The sequence below is a fragment of the Mustela putorius genome, unplaced genomic scaffold (genome assembly GCF_011764305.1).
Source record: "Mustela putorius furo isolate JIRA1106 unplaced genomic scaffold, ASM1176430v1.1 tig00000228_pilon_pilon_pilon, whole genome shotgun sequence".
Classification (NCBI taxonomy): Eukaryota; Metazoa; Chordata; class Mammalia; order Carnivora; family Mustelidae; genus Mustela; species Mustela putorius.
In genome coordinates this window covers 25455991-25474060 of record NW_025421322.1, presented here as the reverse complement: position 1 = coordinate 25474060, position 18070 = coordinate 25455991, and the positions used below count along the sequence as shown (strand labels likewise).

Genomic DNA, 18070 nt, shown 5'->3' with positions numbered 1-18070 from the left:
TTTCCACTTAATGTGTGTTTTAAGGGAAAGAGCAAAGAAGGTACCAAATGTTTCAACTACTGGAAACACAGAACTGGATAGTCTCCTGTGGGTTGTTTGGTGGTGTGGTATTGCTCGTACTAATTTTGTTTTGCTTAGTTTGGAGGAAAGGATTCAAATATTGTGAAAAATAAATAAATAAATAAACAAAACTGCTGTGAAACAGATTTAAGCTGAAAGAAAAGCTCTAATCTGTCAAATGAATAAATTTAGTCTTTTTTAAGACCATAAATTAGTAGGGACTAATTTATGTAGGGACTCATGGCAACTTGTTGGAAAATGGGTGTTTTTGCTATTTGATTTCTAAAATTTTTTAAAATGTCGTATCTTTAGGGCCAGAGATGCAAAATTACACCTAGAACATTATTTTATTTATTTTTTTACACGCAGGACAGGCCATAAGTGATAACTTGTGTATAGAACAGCAGACATAGCTAATTCCAAAATTATCCTTGCTTGCTACTTCTTCTCACACATTTCTTATGATGCCATCTGATCTGAAAGTGTTTCAAATACTTCTGCTAAAGGCTTTTTAGCATTTGAACATCTTTTGGCCTCATAGCCAACTTGATGAATTCTATTCAACTTGATGAATTCTATTCAACTTTGAAGGATTTTCAATTTTTAGCTTTTTTTTTTTTGCTGAATTTGAATAATGTGCATTATTTTGTCAAAAATGAACATCATTTTACTGTTCAAAATCTAGCAGAAAGTGTAATGCCTTATTTCTAATTCTAACCTAAAGTAGTGGTGTTCTTTTCCTTCTGAATGACACCACTGATGTAGGTTGTCCTTTCTCTTAAAGCTCATCCATGAAACACATCCCTTGCTCAGAGATTTTCTTCGATGCCCCATAATTTGAAGATAAAACCAGACCTTGAGGAGCTACCAGAATGTAACATCCATGGAGAAGAAGCTAGGTTTGTCTTTTCTCTGCTGCATCACCCCCCCCCCACGCCTACACAGCACATACGAGACACTCAATAAATATTTTTAAATGAACACATTTAAATCTATATTTATTCATTGAATTTTTACTTTAAAAATAATATATATTTATTTTAGAAGTTCTAAAATAAAATAAAATAAAAGATACTGTTACCTAAAGATAATCACTATTCACAATTTGACCTATTCCCCTAGGCTTTATCTGTGCATGTATATGTGTTTTCTTTTTATATCATGCTGTACATACAGTTTTCTAACTTATATGCTGTTTTTTTTAACTTACAATGCACTCAGTGTATGCATTCTATTCCATCAAGTATTTTTGACTCCACCACTCCCAGTGGCTGTGTTATTCTACAGCAAGAATAAGCACAGATTATGTAACGAATACCACCAGGAAACCTTGCCAATGCCATAAATGTTCTATTTTCAACACTTCAGGAAAATAGGGCATTATAGTTACTAGGCAGTGAGCACCTAGGGCCAGAATTCAATTAACAACACTAAATCTAAGATCACACAGCACATGCTTTAATCTTATTTCGATCAACCAGGAACATTCTAGAATGATTTTCCATGTGGAAGTAAATATCCTTCATTTTAGAAGAATTACATATGTGGAAAATGATCTATAGAAAAAAGTAGCCCAGGTGCTTCTGGTGTTGAAAGGGGAACCCCCATACAGCCTCCTCAATACTATCAAATGGCCTCTCCTGCTTGAAAGAAGATAGGGTTGCTCTATCTATTTGTGTATGAGGCCAAGCACTTCAATTCCTTTGTTTCCTTATTTTAACTCAGAACACCAGCTGCTCACTTCCACTCTCTGCTTTAGATGCGGTGGCAGATCTAGACAGTGTAGAAAAATCAAAGGTTTTCTTTCAAAAGAAACTTGACCCCAGCTGACAAGGATATTATTTCTGGGACTGTTTTTGAAATTGATGTGTGCTTGCGAGTCATGATAGTACTTATTACATATGGTGGTAAGACTAAGTGCTGAATAGTGCCAAGGGTGGTCATTCACAGCATGGTGTATGGAAACACCATATTTGTTGGGGCTTATATATCTGGCCAAAGAGAATTCCTACTGGTATCATAGAGATAACCCCCCAACACGCATACACAAAATAATATTTCATATTTATAAAATTCCCACTTGGAAATTGCCATAGAGTGAAAATCCAAGTGGATTTCTCCAGAATTCATTTCTACTATTGAACATATTCTATTTAATGCAGCCAAGAATACTGAACATATTCTATTTAAGTGTTGACTTCTATGGAAAACCAGCAACATCTCATCTCTAGATGGGAATTTCAACAGCAAAGTATTTTAGGTGATAAAAAGTCTTCTCCAAGCCAGTTTCAGAGCCTAAATAAGTTAATGTGTTCTATAAACTCTAAGGATTAAACAAGGTTAAGATATATGGGACAAGTTGAATGTCTCGTAATTTGCTAAAAATGCTTTCAGGTTGTTTGCTGTAAAAATTTTATTTAAAAGAAAGTGCTCCCAATAAGTCTCAGACCCAGAATTAGACCTCTCAGAATAAAACCAATTACATAAAGAAAACATTCGCTTAAGTCAATTTGAGGTCACTGTTGATTACTCTGAGGCAAAGGAGTCATCATTTCATGCCATTCTTGGGCAAAAACATGGCTTCAGGCTCGTGAGTTTGGAAGGTCGTGGCCAGGGTTGGAGCAGGTAGGGGAGGCTCCTTTCCCATTTCCTCCAAAAAGAGCTGATCTGTCTTTAGATAGATATAAGGAATGGTTCTTGGACCCTTTGAGTTCATCCTCCTAGCACCAGCTCAGTGCCTGCACAGAGCACATGCTCTTACATATTAGATATGAGGAAGAAGAGATGATTAGTGGAATGAGAGGTGCCCAATCCTCCATGATTCTCTAGGGGCCCCCAACGATCTTATTGCTGATGGCTCCAGGCAAGGTGTAGATGAAGAGGACCAGGAAGATGATGAGGATGATCAGAATGAAACCGATGATAATGTACTTTTTGTAGTTCTTCCAGATGAGGTGGTACAAGCACTTGAAGGGGCTCACAAACCAGGAGAAGGAGGTGTCTGGGCGGCTGCGAGGGAAGCAAGAGAAAAATCAGGAGAGGGCCGTGATGCCAACACATGGGATTCTCCAGACCTAAGAAAGTATTTCTGACTCCCACTTCCTGGAGGTCCATAAGGAGATGCCTGGGAATGGGAGAAGCTCATGTTGCCTTGAAGCAGGAGTGATCCAACATTCTGGGTGATGATTCCTGCATCATTTTAAAACTTGGTTTAGAGGAGGTCTGACAGCCCTCCATTCATCCAACCCTAATCAGCTCAGCCCTTTCTTCTAAGAGGCCCTCCTTGACCACTTTGGTTCACAAAGATCCCCCTCCTTCCAAATTCCCATTTCATCTATCACTTGACTTTAGCTCTTTTTGGAACTAACCTACTGGTCTTCTATACTCTGTTAACTATTTTATGAGTCTGTGTTCTCCCTAAACAGATTGGAAGCTCTTAGAATAGAACTTATGTCTTAGATTTCTTTTGTGTTCTTCAAAGTAGTTTTTGTAAAGTAAGTACACATTGTACGAGCTCAACAAATATTTATGAATTAACGAGTAAGTAAGTATCCATTATGTTTCTAACATTGTGATAGATGAAAAGTAATTACAGAGAAGGGACCATTCATCTTGAGACACTAGGGATTTCTGGAAGGATAGGATAGATACAATTTGAAAGAGTAATTTGTATACATATTTCATAACCACATATATTTACTTTTTAATTGATATGTAACCATGGATTAAATTCATTAGGGTAATCCTTCTAGTAACTCTACTTCTGGGAATTTATTTTATTTTGTTATTTTTTAAAAGGATTTTATTTATTTATTTGAGAGAGAGAAAAGACAGAGTAAGAGAGAGCATGAGAGAGGAGAGGGTCAGAGGGAGAAGCAGACTCCCTGTTCAGCAGGGACCATGATGCAGGACTCAATACTGGGACTCAGGGATCATGACCTGAGCCGAAGGCATTTGCTTAACCAATTGAGCCACCCAGGCATCCTGGGAATTTATTCTAAAGTAATAATTTATAGGGGCACCTGGGTGGCTCAGTTGGTTGAGCAGCTACCTTCGGCTCAGGTCATGATCCTGGGGTTCTGGGACTGAGCTACAGGTCGGGCTCCCTGCTCAGCAGGGGAGTCTGCTTCTCCTTCTCCCTCTGACCCCTTCCCCACTTGTGCTTTCTCTCTCTCTCACTCTCTCTCTTTCAAAGAAATAAACAAAATCTTAAAAACATAAAGTAATAACTTATAAAAGGGAAATATTTTCATCACACTACAATGATGGAAAAAGTAGAAGTAAATTAAATATCCAATTATGGGGTGATGATCAAGTCAAGTATGGGCACCAAGTCTATGGAATTTTCCACAGGCATTAAAAAAATCCTAATTCTGGGGGCGCCTGGGTGGCTCAGTGGGTTGGGCCGCTGCCTTTCGGCTCAGGTTGTGGTTTCAGGGTCCTGGGATTGAGCCCTGCATCGGGCTCTCTGCTCGGCGGGAAGCCTGCTTCCCCCTCTCTCTCTCTGCCTGCCCCTGCCTACTTGTGATCTCTCTCTCTCTGTCAAATAAATAAATAAAATCATTAAAAAAAAATCCTAATTCTGACCACTATGGCAACAAAGCAAAACTCTGCAGCACAGGATAAATGAAACATTAAGAAAATTGTGAATGCTTGATCCAACAAGAAGTAGAAAAAAATTCATGTGGAATTCATATTCACATAAGAAGACTAGAAAAAATATATGAAACTATTCTAGAAATGCTCATGAAGCAGTATTACAGAATAGGACCCTCTCCATTTCCCAGTCTATATTGTTTTTAGAATATTTCTCAATTATAGCAACAAAAAGCTACCTGGATTGGCGGTACCTGTTGGCTGCCTCCTTGTGGCTCAGTCCTCCCAGAGGGGCCCTCTAGAGAAATGCCCTGTCCCTTGCTTTGGGAACTACAAAGGGCCTTTCCTATGCTCTTATCCCCAACCCCACTCACTTGGGCTTGGCCAGGGGTTCTGGCTCCTTCCGGGCTTTTCCGACAGGATTTTTCTCCGCTTCCTCTGCTGTCACTAAGTGGAACTCGGCTTCCACCTTGCCCTGCACAAAGACAAAAGTTTCAGTTTCCAGTCACAAAGACCTCCTGGGAGCAATGGCAACCTTCTAGCAGTGTCCAGTGTGGGAAAATGCCAGGAAGTATTTTGACCATCCTGCTGCTTTGCTTTGAGAAAGATTGTTACCTTTTCCGTTCTGGGAGAAACCATTTTTATGATGAACAGTAAAAGCTCTGAAACAATGTTGCTGTTGAGTTCTGTGAAAGGAGAGGTCCCACCTGTACACACAGACACACGTATCCTTGGTTGCCTGGGCTCTTTCACTTGTAAAGGTTTGATAACTGATTACAGAAACTCAATAGCAATTAGAAAGGGATTGAATTACCTGAGTGGCAGAGCCCTTTCTAATCTGACAGTTTCTTCTCTGCCAATGATTCTCCAGAGGCAACAGGTGGGGCCCTACATTTGCAGAACGGCTTTTCTGTTACCCTTCATGGTTTCTGTTGTCTGCACACATTGTTTCAGAATTACGCTTCTCTACTTGAATTTCCTCTTTTCTTCTCCTTGGAAAAGAAGCAGCCCCTTTGGTCTGAAAATTGTGTCTGGTGCTTCTTCAGAACGCAGTGCGTTATTAGCACTGATGTAAGTCTTGGGTCATCAAAGCATGAGACAAGATAGCTGCAAAAGGTAAGGGTCACTCCTTCTTGTTTGTTCAGTCGTTCACTACTTTTAGGGACCCTCTGTATGCCAGGTACTGTTCTAGACACTGGGGACTTACTGATTAAGAAAAATAGTATCCTTGATCTCTTGGAACTCTAGTTCTTGTCATTTTGGAATTATATGTGGATGGAACATAAACTTTTCTACCTCAGTAAAAAGATTACAGTTTCTGATGAACCAATGGGTCTGTGTTAACTTAACAATTCACCCCCCACCAAGAGCCAGGACTGCTTAGCAGCAAGGATGGTTGCTGGCAACCATGAAAATGTAATCATGGGAGAAATTAGAGAAGAGTAGTGTATCTAGGGTGGGGTTGAATTGGAGAAGAGAGACAGTGGCATGGTTGTCTGAATTAGTAAAGAAATGCAGTGGGCATATTACAAATGAAGTCATGAGTTCAAATCTAGGAGGCCTCGTTCATTTTTTAGGCTACAACCCTGGCCCGACTCAGAACACATTACGTGCCCAATGATGCAGAAATGTTCCTTAAAAACACAGATATATATGGTCTGTCATTCCTATTGACAAATCTTGGCCTTATAGGTAATGGCTTGTGTATACAGGTATTTGGGGGAATATCTGAAAACCAAGAAAGAAGGAATAAAAAGCTTTTGTCCAGTCTAATCACTCCACTCCACTCCATCTCTATCAACAGTGGAGTCACAGTACTACTACTGCATCTGTAGCTGTGATTCCTTATTGAATGCCACTTTGCCTATATTCCTTCAATTTATCTATCTATCAATAAATCACAGCAACAAGCAAATTGGTCTTCTTTTAACTGATGGAAAAATGAAGCAGTGGAGGTCAAATAACTTTCCCAAGGTCACACAGGCAAAAGCCAACCAACTGGAACTTGAACTGAGGTCCACATGATGCCAAAATTCAAGCTCTTTCCATGATAGTGGGCTGCCCAACTTATTCATGCATTTGCCAGATGGCTGGACTAGAAGATTTGTGAGAACCTTCCCAATTCTAACATGAGATGATTGGGTTATTCTCAGCATAATTATCACTTGAAGGCATTTGTCTTCTTGTACCTCAGATTCCATACCTGTCAAATGGCCAGATGGGCTTTAGGGCAACTTCTGTCTCTATTTCTAGGTTTCATGAAAGACAGGAGACCCTGCAAAGCTAGACCAGAAGAAACCCAAGAGGCCAGCCTACCACCCATGGCAGAGGGCTTTGCAATATGCAAAAATTCCCAGAGGTCTTCCAGAGGTGACATAAGTGCTACTGAACAGTGTATTTATCTGCTAGAAGCCTCATCTAAATCATCTGCATTTGAAAGAGAGTCAGATTAAGAGCTGCTAACTAGTTCCTAACTAATTTGCTAACTACCCAGTTGCTGGACTCCAGGATGTTTGGAAAAGAGGACAAAAATCAAAAGTGAGTAAGTTAGGACCAGGGCAAGAGGATCACAGTTGGCTCTTTGTTTTCCACTGCTTGGTAATGAACTCAGTCACAGGTGCTCCACACATACGTCATTCCATGTAAACCTTCTGACAACAGGTGAAGTAGACATCTTTACTTCCTATACTCCCATACCGCTGAGGAAACTAAGGCATGATGATGGTTGCTAACCTGCATTACAAAACCAGGCTTTGTGCTGAGATACTATGACACCAAACCCCATCCCCTGTTACTCACTGTGCCCAAGAGGCCCTTCTCTATGGAAGAAAAGAAGCAAACTATATATTTAACAGCAAGGAAATGTGCCTATTTTGAAATGTTCAAGAGAAGCGTCATAATCCTTGCCATGGCCATGGCATTATATGTTTGTCGCTTCCATCTAACGGATGACCTTGGGTAGTTTAAGGATTATGATCACATAGCATAGCATGGTGTAAGAGTTGAGTGAGTGAGATTTGGTGCAGACAGGTGTGCATTTGAAATTGGACTCTAGCACTCACCAGCTGCGTGGCTTTGGGTGAGTTACCTGCTTCAGTCTCGCTGTCCTGGAGAGGTTAATAGCATGTACCCCACAGATTTGTTTTGACAGATATTTGAAATAACATATATACAGTGCTCAACCTAGCACCTGGTAAATAGCAAACTCTTAAAGAGATGATAGTTGCTACCTTCAACACTATTTCATGGATGGAAACACATAATTTGATAGGAAATATCTGCCCAAATAAAAAACACCCAGAGAAGACCCATATTCCCACAGGGGGGAAAAAAAGCAAAGAAAAGAGAAGCAGAGCATATGAAATCAATTCTGTTCTAGGCATAGAAGTCATGGGTTACTACCATGAAGGGTCTTGCCCCCACTTCACTGTCCTGCTTAAGTGCTTACAGAGTCTTTTTCTGATATCACGGGCCCCAGGAGGAAAGTGTTTCCTGACATGTTCTGATAAATACCACTCCTCATTCTGTATCTCTCCACACAGAAGGTTCCCAGTTTTATTTTAATTATCGATACTCAACCAAGCACCAAGTAGAGGTCTTAAGCTAATAATATCCTCCAAACACAATTTTAGATCAGAGCTAGAAAAAAAAAAATGGACAACTTGAGAGACTATCTATTAACCTAATGACATCTATGGATGGAAAAAAATGACCAGGAAAGGTCCGGAAAAGACTGGATTTCTTGCACGGAGTGTGTTATTTATGGGCTTTGAACTTCACTGAGCCCAGAGAGTGGATTCCTTGGGGAGGGAGGTGGGTCCTTTAGGTCAGATATGCCTTCTTCAGTGATAATTGTTGCTTATTAAAACAACTCTCAGTGGTATGAGATAAGGTATTCTCATACATTAACGGTGGGGAAGTATGCTGACAAAGTCTTTTAGGAAGAGTGACACACACATATATACATACATGTGTATACACATATATATGCACGGATACATATGATGCCTACGTAAGTATGTGTATTACCTTATATGGTCATACTCTCAACAAATGGAAATAAATTATAGTCACTGCCTCCTCAAAAAAAAAAAAAAAAAAGACAGAGAAATATTTAATTCTATCAATTCTCACTTTGTGGGAAATGGCATGCCGGACTTAAGCATGCCATTTCTGGGCAGATAAATTAAGGAAATAATTCAAAACTCAGAAAAGGCGTAATATGCAAAGCACAGTCATTATCCTGTCACTCTTCAAATTGCCCTATTTGTCACAATGATATGTCCCAGACTCATCTTGTGTTCTATCTGTCCTTGACCGGGAATCAGCCAAATACACCTGCCTGGTTTTTTCAGTAGAGATTGGTATTCAGAAACAAGGATCCAGATGCTTCTTGCTACTTAGTGATTTTACTTCTAGGTCCTTTCAGTGAAGAGAGCTAGAAAAAATATTTTTATTTTATTATTATTTTTTTTTTTTTTTAGAGTTTTCCCAGCACCATTTATTGAAGAGACTGTCTTTTTTCCACTGTATATTTTTTTCTGCTTTGTCAAAGATTATTTGACCATAGAGTTGAGGGTCCATATCTGGGCTCTCTACTCTGTTCCACTGGTCTATGTGTCTGTTTTTATGCCAGTACAATGCTGACTTGGTGATCACAGCTTTGTAGTAAAGCTTGAATAAGTCCATAGTGATACTGGGGAAAATGCAAGACAAAAAAAAAAAAAATCCCATTTACCACCCCTGGAGATACCTCTTGTACCAATTCTTGATTCTACAGTGTGGGAATTGATAGAATTAAACATTTTTCTTGTCTTTTTTTTTTTTTTTTGAGGAGGCAGTGATTATAATTTATTTCCATTTGTTGAGAGAAAGCTCTTCTGAACAGCTGAATTCTTACTAATAAATGAAAAAATCAGGATAGAATTAGATACACAGATGGACGACAGGGATATATAGATGAGTGGGTGGACGGCTAGACAGCTAGGCAATGGAAAGATGAATAGAGATGGATGCATGGAAGGAAAGAAGGAAGGGTAAAGAAGGAAGAAAGGATTAGAAAAATCACTTTGCAACCCCAGTGAAATACTTAATTACAATCACCATTAGGTGGAAGGTGGTGGCAGGGCAGGGATTTCCCACAGTGCCACAGTGTCACCCACTGGTTCCTTGCCAATTGTAAAGAGGAAAATGTACTTTTTCAATGAAAAGATCTCATGGTCACCAGCACGATCATGTGAGTAAACACAGTCACCACTAGTGAGGACGTCTGAGGCCCTGTGCCTCCTGGCATAATCAACGGGAAATAAACAGCATCAAGTCTTAAGTATTCTTACCAAAAATGTTTAACCTGATCCTGATAATGCTGTTACACCTAAATTTCTTCTAGTTCACCAGAAAGACAGGGCCTAGAGAGTATGATAAGCTATGTCTTGAGAAAACAATCGGACAAGTGAGGCCAGTTTCATCAAATAGGTCTTGTCGTGGGGCAAGAAATGATGGAGGACCGTTCTAAAACAAAATGAACCAAAAAGACAAAATAACCAAAAAGCAACAGATGAACTATGACTAAATCTTGTTTTGAAAACAACAACAACAACAACAACAACAACAAAACAGCTGGAAAATACATCTTGAGAGTAATAGGGTATCCTTCTTGTAGATGGAGAAATGGATACGGTGTGGATATCAGATTGGGTGATCATAATTAGCTTCTTCTATGTGATGGTGGCATTATGGTTATGTACAAGAATGTTCATATTCTTAGGAGAGGCACGCTGAAGTATTCAGGAATGGTTAAATAGAAAACCACAGGCCCCTGATGGAGTTACTTAGGTGAAGGCCCCATGTCAACAATCCAAGATTTAAAACCTACCCTAAATGCAATCTCCTTCCTACCCACCCCTCCACCCCCCGCCCCAGGAATTTAACCTTTGGTCAGCCAATGTGGAAATTTCAACCTGGATATTTACTGATAGACACACTTTCATTCCTCTAAGGAGGGCACCTTGCCCGAATAATGCATTTCTTGCTAATAAATTCCTTCATGCCATCTCTTTGCTTTTAAAAACCTTCCTTTTGTTTAACTTGGGGAGTTCCTCTTTACTTGGTAGATGAGATACTGCCCTATTCACAAATTATTTAATAAAGCCAATTAGATCTTCAAATTTACTCGGTTTTGGCGGGGGTTTTTGTTTTTGTTTTGTTTTTTTAAAACGGAATAGTGTTGGAATGTCTATAGATTACTCTTAAATGGTTCAGCCAATAAGTATGTGTGTGGGGTTGGGGCAGCGAGAGACTGTGTACTCACATATACAGACAAAATCAGTGCAGCAAAATAGTAACAAGTATTGAATCTAGGTGGTGGATAAACGGTTGATCATTGTCCTATTCTTCCAATTTTTCCACATTTTAATGTTTTAAAATGAATAGATGTTGAAGAAATAACACAACGATTAAACGGGTATTTCTATTTTGAGACTACTAAAAGTTGATACAACATTGATACCATAACGTAGGGGAGTGCTCATTAGAACACCAAACCAAACATAAAAGGCCCTATTTTTAATATAGAATGATCCCTACTATGTAAAATCAACCAAAACCTACCCAAATTGGGCACAACCCAAACATTAACAAAAGCTTTCTTTGGGTGGTATGCATGAGGGTGATTTCTCTTTCCCTCTACACTCTTGTGTCTTTTAAATTTCCTATAAATGTGTATTACCTACTCTGTCTTAAAATAACCTTTACATGAAAATTCATACCCATTCTGCTCCTAGAGAATCTGAGTTTGTCACATACTATTTAGATGATGTGTGTGTCTACCACCTCCTCAGTTAAGCTGTGAACTTCTGGATGCCAGGAATTTGCCTCTTTCATTGTAGAACATTTACTGCCTAGTGTATGAGTGTGTAGCCACAGTAGCTACTGACGAGGGTTTTTCACACGAAACCAGAAGCACAGAAACCTCCCCTTTAATTTTAGTTGTTGATGTTCTTGCGATTTAGGCGGTCTATTTAACTATCAATTGATGGGATTCGCCTCTACAAGAAACTTCTTGATCTTCATCTTCTAAGCAGTGATTACTTTAAAGGCGGCTTTTAGTAAGATAACATGTATAACATGCATAGTGCAATATATCTCATATAGGACCTACCTGTCCAATATACATTTCTTTTGTCCCAAGGGTACCTGTTATTTGCAAATCCTACCTGTGGCTGTTTTTCACTGACTATGAGCACAGCCACATTCCATAGTAGGAGCTCTGTGTTACCGAAGTCTAAATTGCACTGCCTGCATGTACAGAGAAGTAGCTTTAAAAATAAGCCTGGGCACGTGGCAGTGGCGGTAAGCAAATCCCTGCTGGCCAGCTGGTGCCTGGAACAGGACTGTGACCTCCTGAGTGCTGGCTTCAGGAGGGGGGCAGTAGGAAGCTTAGAAACAGAGAGTGTTTGTACTGGAAAGGCACCTTGGGGGCACCCAGTCCAACACACTTTTTTTTTTTTTTTTACAGCCGTAGAAACTGAAACTTGGAGATGGCATGACCTCCGAAGGTGGTGGACTGAGGTTTTCCGTGACACCTCTTGACTCCCAGCCCATCCAGCTTGCTGCCACCCTGGGAGAAGGTTACCGGTCTGGCTTCCTCTGTGTGGTTATGGGTTCCTTTGAGGGAAAAGAGAGGCAGCTGGGTTATACCCCTGCTGCTGCTGCAGGCCAAACCAGCAGTTGGGGGGCTGCTGGGGGGCTAGGGACAAAGTCAATCCTCACTTTCCCTTTAGGATGTGTAAGGACAAAACCAAATTAAAAACAAGGAGCTTAACATTTCCTGTGGAAAATACAGGAAGAGATTTCCCTCTCCTTTTTCTAAGCGCTGTCACTTTAGAAAATGTAATTGGAAGACCTTTGGGTACTCTTTGAAGTGCATATAAATTCTTTTGAATAGAAGGTACGCCCTAGAAGGACCCACCTTTCCCAAAGACCCTGGAGCCATCTCTTTGCAATGTACACATCCAGGGAGAGAGCACCCGTCCCTCCCAGCTTCCGGGGGTGCCTGGTTCCAAGTTGCCTATTTGAGGAGGATGCCCTAATTTTTGTGCCCACCCCCACTATCCTCCTTAGCCAGTCACATAGGATGCTCCCCTTCTAGTTATTTTGCCTCCCAACAACCTTGAATCAGAACAAACCTGGTATCTTCCTTTTTTTTTTTTTTTTTTTATTATAAAGCTCCCCCACTCCCCCGCCTTTGGTGTGTGTGTGTGTGTGTGTGTGTGTGTGTGTGTGTTTTAATTTCTTTTCCGTGTTCCAGAATTCATTGTTTATGCACCACACCCAGTGCTCCATGCAAGACGCGCCCTCCTTAATACCCACGACCAGGCTCCCCCAACCTCCCACCCGCCTCCCCTCCAAACCCCTCAGTTTGTGTCTCAGAGCCCACAGTCTCTCATGGTTCCTCTCTCCCTCCAGTTTCCCCCTGCCTTTCAATCTCTACCAAACCGGAAAGATGGTGGCTGACTCTGTTGTCACAGCCAGCTCTGAGTAAACAGCCTGTTTACTACAGTCTTCCGTTCTTTCCATGGTTCTAAATACTTCATGTATATTAACTCATTTACTTGAGTAAAACCCCCCATGGGGTTTTAGCACACACACACACGTGTGTGTGTGTGTGTGTGTGTGTGTATTCAATCCCCATTTTATAGATAACGAAAGTTGAGGCATAGAGAGATTAAGTAGCTTGCCTCATGTCACACACCTAGTCAGGAGAGGACAGGATTCAAACCTAAGGTGTCTGCTTCTACATTCTTTGGTCTTAATCACTTCATAATACTTACTGCAATCTAGGAAAACATACTGTCTCAGCCTAAACACCCTTCCTCCCTTCTCCACATGTCCCCAAACAACCTGTCTCCATCCTCAGAACCTCCAACCATTAAAATCTACTTGTCTTCTCTTCTCCTATTTCTTTGGCACATTGTTCTCTAGTGTAAGGGCCTCTTAGCCAGAATGAGCCATTTTGTTGTTTATGCAGTAAACTTAGACTGACCCTGCCCGCCCAGAGGAACTTACTTAGAAACAAGTCTGGGAAACCAGTAAAAGATGACTGACCAGCCCCTGACAACAGAGCCCATATACCAGGACGTGTCAGGTCAGGGGGAGTTAACAGAGCCCAGAATACAAGGATGGGCCAAGCCAGGTGGAGACATCCAATCAGGAAAGCACCTCCCTAACCACCCAAGAAAGTGGGCCCTGCCTTTTGGGCACCAATCCTGCCCAGAGTGATAGGCTAGTTCAAATAACTACTGTACAGTGAATTGTAATTCAGTTGGACACCTGTGTGTAGCCTGGCTCAACCACATGGCTTTTACTCTATAAAAATTAGTCTGTGAGGCTGAGAGGGGTCACCTCTTTGCAAGAGACGTCCCTGGCCGGTCAGTTTGATTCTCGATGCTTGGCGCGAAATAAAGCCCTGCTTAACTTTCGCTTTGTATCGGTCCCGTCCTTTTGTCCACAGACCCTTTCACTAGTTTTTTTTTTTTTAATTTTTTATTTTTTATAAACATATATTTTTATCCCCAGGGGTACAGGTCTGTGAATCACCAGGTTTACACACTTCACAGCACTCACCAAAGCACATACCCTCCCCAATGTCCATAACCCCACCCCCCTTCTCCCAAGCCCCCTCCCCCCAGCAACCCTCAGTTTGTTTTGGGAGATTAAGAGTCACTTATGGTTTGTCTCCCTCCCTTTCACTAGTTTTTACTGTGACACTTAGTCTTATAAGGAAATGTGTGCTGATGTGTTTGTTCTCAGAGACTATCTGTTGAACACTTCCTACATGTTTGGTACACTGAATGAAAAGGGAAGGAAATCATATAATCTCTTTGATGGTAGCATCAATGTCTTATTTGTTGACCTGTTCAGTACCAATGTACTGGGCACATACTCTGTGTGAGACACCACGTGAGACACCTCAAACTCCAAAAATGAACAAAAAGAGACCCACTCTCTGGACTCAGGCCTCTCACAGCAGAAGAACCAGGAACCATGAATACAGACAATTACAAATCAGTGTCACAAGAGGGATGGAAGCATGAAGGCCAGCAAGCCCATCCCAGCTAGGACATCAGGGAGGCTTCTCAGAGGAGGTGACTGCTGAAAAGAGTCTCAAAAGACTTAAGGAGGAGATTTCCCAGAGAAGAAGGGAATCAAGGCATTCCAGGCAGAAGTACCAGTCCCTAGAAAAGCAGGGGTGTGGGAGGGAGCAGGGAGTGGCTGGGGAAGAGAGTGGCTGAGGAAAGCTGGTATGGTTTGGGGGAAGAGGGAAAGATGGAATCGTGAAGGCTTTTAGCATCTGCCCATGTCTCTGCTAACTTACTCCCCACTTGCTCCACAGTACGTACTGGTCTACATCTGTTGTCACCATTCCAACAGTGCTTTCTAAGTATTTAGATATAATTCCCATACCATAAAGCTCATCCTTTGAAAGTGCACAATGAATATATTTTAGTATATTCACAAAGTTGTACAGTCACCAGCACTAATTCCAGAACATTTTTAATCACTCTAAAAAGAAATCCTGTACTGGGTCGTAGTCACTCCCCATTTCCCTTCCCTCTAGCCCTGGCAGCCACCCATCTACATTCTATGGAGTTGCCTATTCTGGACGTTTCCTATCAATGTGGTCTTTTGTGACTGGCGTCTTTCTTTTTAAAGATTTTATATATTTGTTTGTCAGAGAGAGAGAGAGAGCACAAGCAGGGGGAGAGCAGCAGGCAGAGGGAGAAGCAGGCTCCCTGCTGAGCAAGAAACCTCATGTGGGACTCCATCCTAGGACCCTGAGATCATGACCCAAGCTGAAGGCAAATGCTTAACCGCCTGAGCCACCCAGGCATCCCATGACTGGCTTCTTTCACTTGAATATTTTCAAGGTCCATCCACGTTGGAGCCTGTATCAGCATTTTATTCCTTTTTTATGGACAAATTATATCCCCCATTGTATGGATATAACATCTTTTGTTTATTCCTTCATTAGTTGACTGACATGCAGATGTTTCCGCTCTGGGCTCTTATGAACAGTGCTGCTATGAGCCTTTACAACACTACTTTTCAAAAGGTCATTGGTGATCTCCGTGTTGCTAAATCCAATGGACACTTCTCTGCTTCTTATATAACCACTCAGAGGCATCTGACACAGTGACCCAACTGTCCTTCTCAAAAGAGAGTCTTCTCTGGATTTATGTTTCAGGCACATTTTTATCATTTTCTTCCTATAGGTCTGCCTAGTTCTTCTCTTTCTCCCATTGTGACTCTCTCCCACTCATTGTCCACCTAAGCAATAAGGGTCTGTGTTTCCTGTGTGAGTCAGATACCCTCACCTCCGTGTGGGAGATCATTCATGGCTCCCCATTGCTCTGAGGATAAAATCCCAACTCTTCAACATGTGTGTGTCTGTCTTTGATGTTGGACTGTAAAGAAACTCCATGCTGGCAGAGAACTATGACTGTTACTACTCATATTTTATTCCCAGGACCTATCATTTAATAGATGCTCAATAAAAAAGTGTTGCAAGAAATGAAGAAAGACATAAGTGACAGAAAATAAAGACTCAACTAGGATCGAATGAAATAAGAGAAGTCTGAACATATTTTGCAAACTCTAAAGGGCTATAAACATGCAATAAATTATAACGACGGCCATTATATAATCATGCATACATCATTACTATTGTTGATTTTATAGAACCTGGAATTATATCAAAAGACATGAATTTGGATTTTGGGATTTGGCAGTCCCTGTGTCCTAACCTCACGCTGCGCTCTGGCAACTCTGACCAGCGGGCAGTCAGCCTTCCACAAAGGGATACTTCATGCCTCCATGTTCTGCTCCTCATGGTTCCTCTACTCAAGGGAGATATGCACCCTCTTCTTCTTCTAGAAAATGCCTTTTCATCAGCTTTTGTTCTTGAAAAACAGATGTTCTGTTCTCCTTGACTCTTCAACATGCTCAGAGAGAAGTACATCCCTCCCTCCTCTCGTTTCTTTCCCTGTGTCTTTTATACATTGACTACTGCCTGCAGAACTGGGTTGTAGACCCATCTGCCCCACTGGACTCTGAGCTGGTTGAGGGTAGAGGCCAGGCTGACTTCATCAGTGAATTTACCCATTCATCAATCAATTTCACTGACTGAGATCAGTTATGGGCTAAGCCCATGAGGACTGCAGCCTCATTCTCTTGACCCAACCTCACGCACCAGAGATTCAACTGAGAATGGCGGGAAGAGAAAATCTTCCAGAAAATATAATAAAACTAGATGCCATGGAGTCAGGCCAGCCCAGTGCAAAGAGAATCCTTGCCTCACACACACTGGGCCTCTACAACAGCAAGAGAGAACCAGGTTTGATCAGACTATTCCAACCCAGGTGTGCTTTTGCCACTGGGCACAGGAGCAGAGGGCAGAACATGCTCTCCACCAAGGGGAGGAGGCAGCATGGAAAGGGGTCACTAGTGCACTCCCGTTTCCCAACCTTGCCCATCACGTGAGTTATCTGCCGTCCCTTATGGAGGGACACTAAGAAGCCTGCAGAACTTCCTTCCCACTATTTGTGAAAGGACTAAGCATCCACAGCATGTGCCACATAGTATGGACCAGGCCAGCAATTCAGGGAAAGGGGGAAATGGCTCTCCCTGCTGCCACCCTCTCAAGGAAGTTTTAAAAGTCTGGATCCCTTTTAAAATTGAGTCCTGCATTTGAGGGTGAAGGGATGAGGTTGTTCCATTAAAATTGTACATTTGGCAAGACTTAATGCATAATTTCAAGAAATGTTGAAAAAAAAATAATAATGCCCAGGACATAAATTCAAGCTAAGAGGTTAGAAAACCACCCTGATATAGCTATTAAATCAAGAATGCTGAAATACAGAAGCTTAATGCATTTATAAAATTGTGAAAATTCTTGCCTCTCAGCAGAACCTTTGCCCTAAAGCGCTCTGTGTCACTTCAAGGCCCTTGACGTTGACAAAGTGACTCATTCAAAGAGCATATGGCCCCTGTCTGCCCCCAACCCTGTCTTCTACCGCTGCCACTTACTGTGAGCTCCTTGCTTTTAGCAAAAGGCCACCAGCCCCGCACACGCTTTTGCTGGAATATGGAGATCTTGCTGTCCTCGCTCGCATTTTCAAACTTGGTGAGATCGCAGGCCTTGGCCGACTTGGCTGCTCGGGGGAAACTATTGAGGTTCATTTCCAGGGAGCCTGTGAAGAGATGCCTTTGATAGTCATGGAAGGGCTTTAGTATCCATCACCACCAATCACCCACCCACCCATTCATTCATTCACTCACTCACTCGTCATTCAGCCAGCACCACGGGATCACTAGCATGTACTAGGTTTGTGGGATAGAAGTATTACCTAGACAT

General features: G+C 41.6%; 1 protein-coding gene and 1 long non-coding RNA gene across 2 annotated transcripts in view; one reads left to right on the top strand and one right to left on the bottom strand.

Moving 5' to 3' along the window:
* Nucleotides 1-2455: 2455 nt before the first annotated feature.
* The window catches only part of FER1L6 (fer-1 like family member 6), a 111688-nt gene continuing 96073 nt past the window's right edge, over nucleotides 2456-18070 (bottom strand). The window contains exons 38-40 of the mRNA XM_004743522.3: nucleotides 17743-17906; nucleotides 5031-5131; nucleotides 2456-3069 (exon numbers count right to left, since the gene is read on the bottom strand). Of these exons, the coding sequence (XP_004743579.3) occupies nucleotides 2886-3069; nucleotides 5031-5131; nucleotides 17743-17906 (449 nt within the window). The 3' untranslated portion in view covers nucleotides 2456-2885. The remainder of the gene's footprint in view (nucleotides 3070-5030; nucleotides 5132-17742; nucleotides 17907-18070) is intronic.
* Nucleotides 5508-12865, top strand: LOC123391463. The gene is made up of 3 exons (XR_006606168.1): nucleotides 5508-5772; nucleotides 6910-7194; nucleotides 12173-12865. It is a non-coding gene; the product is annotated as an uncharacterized LOC123391463 (long non-coding RNA).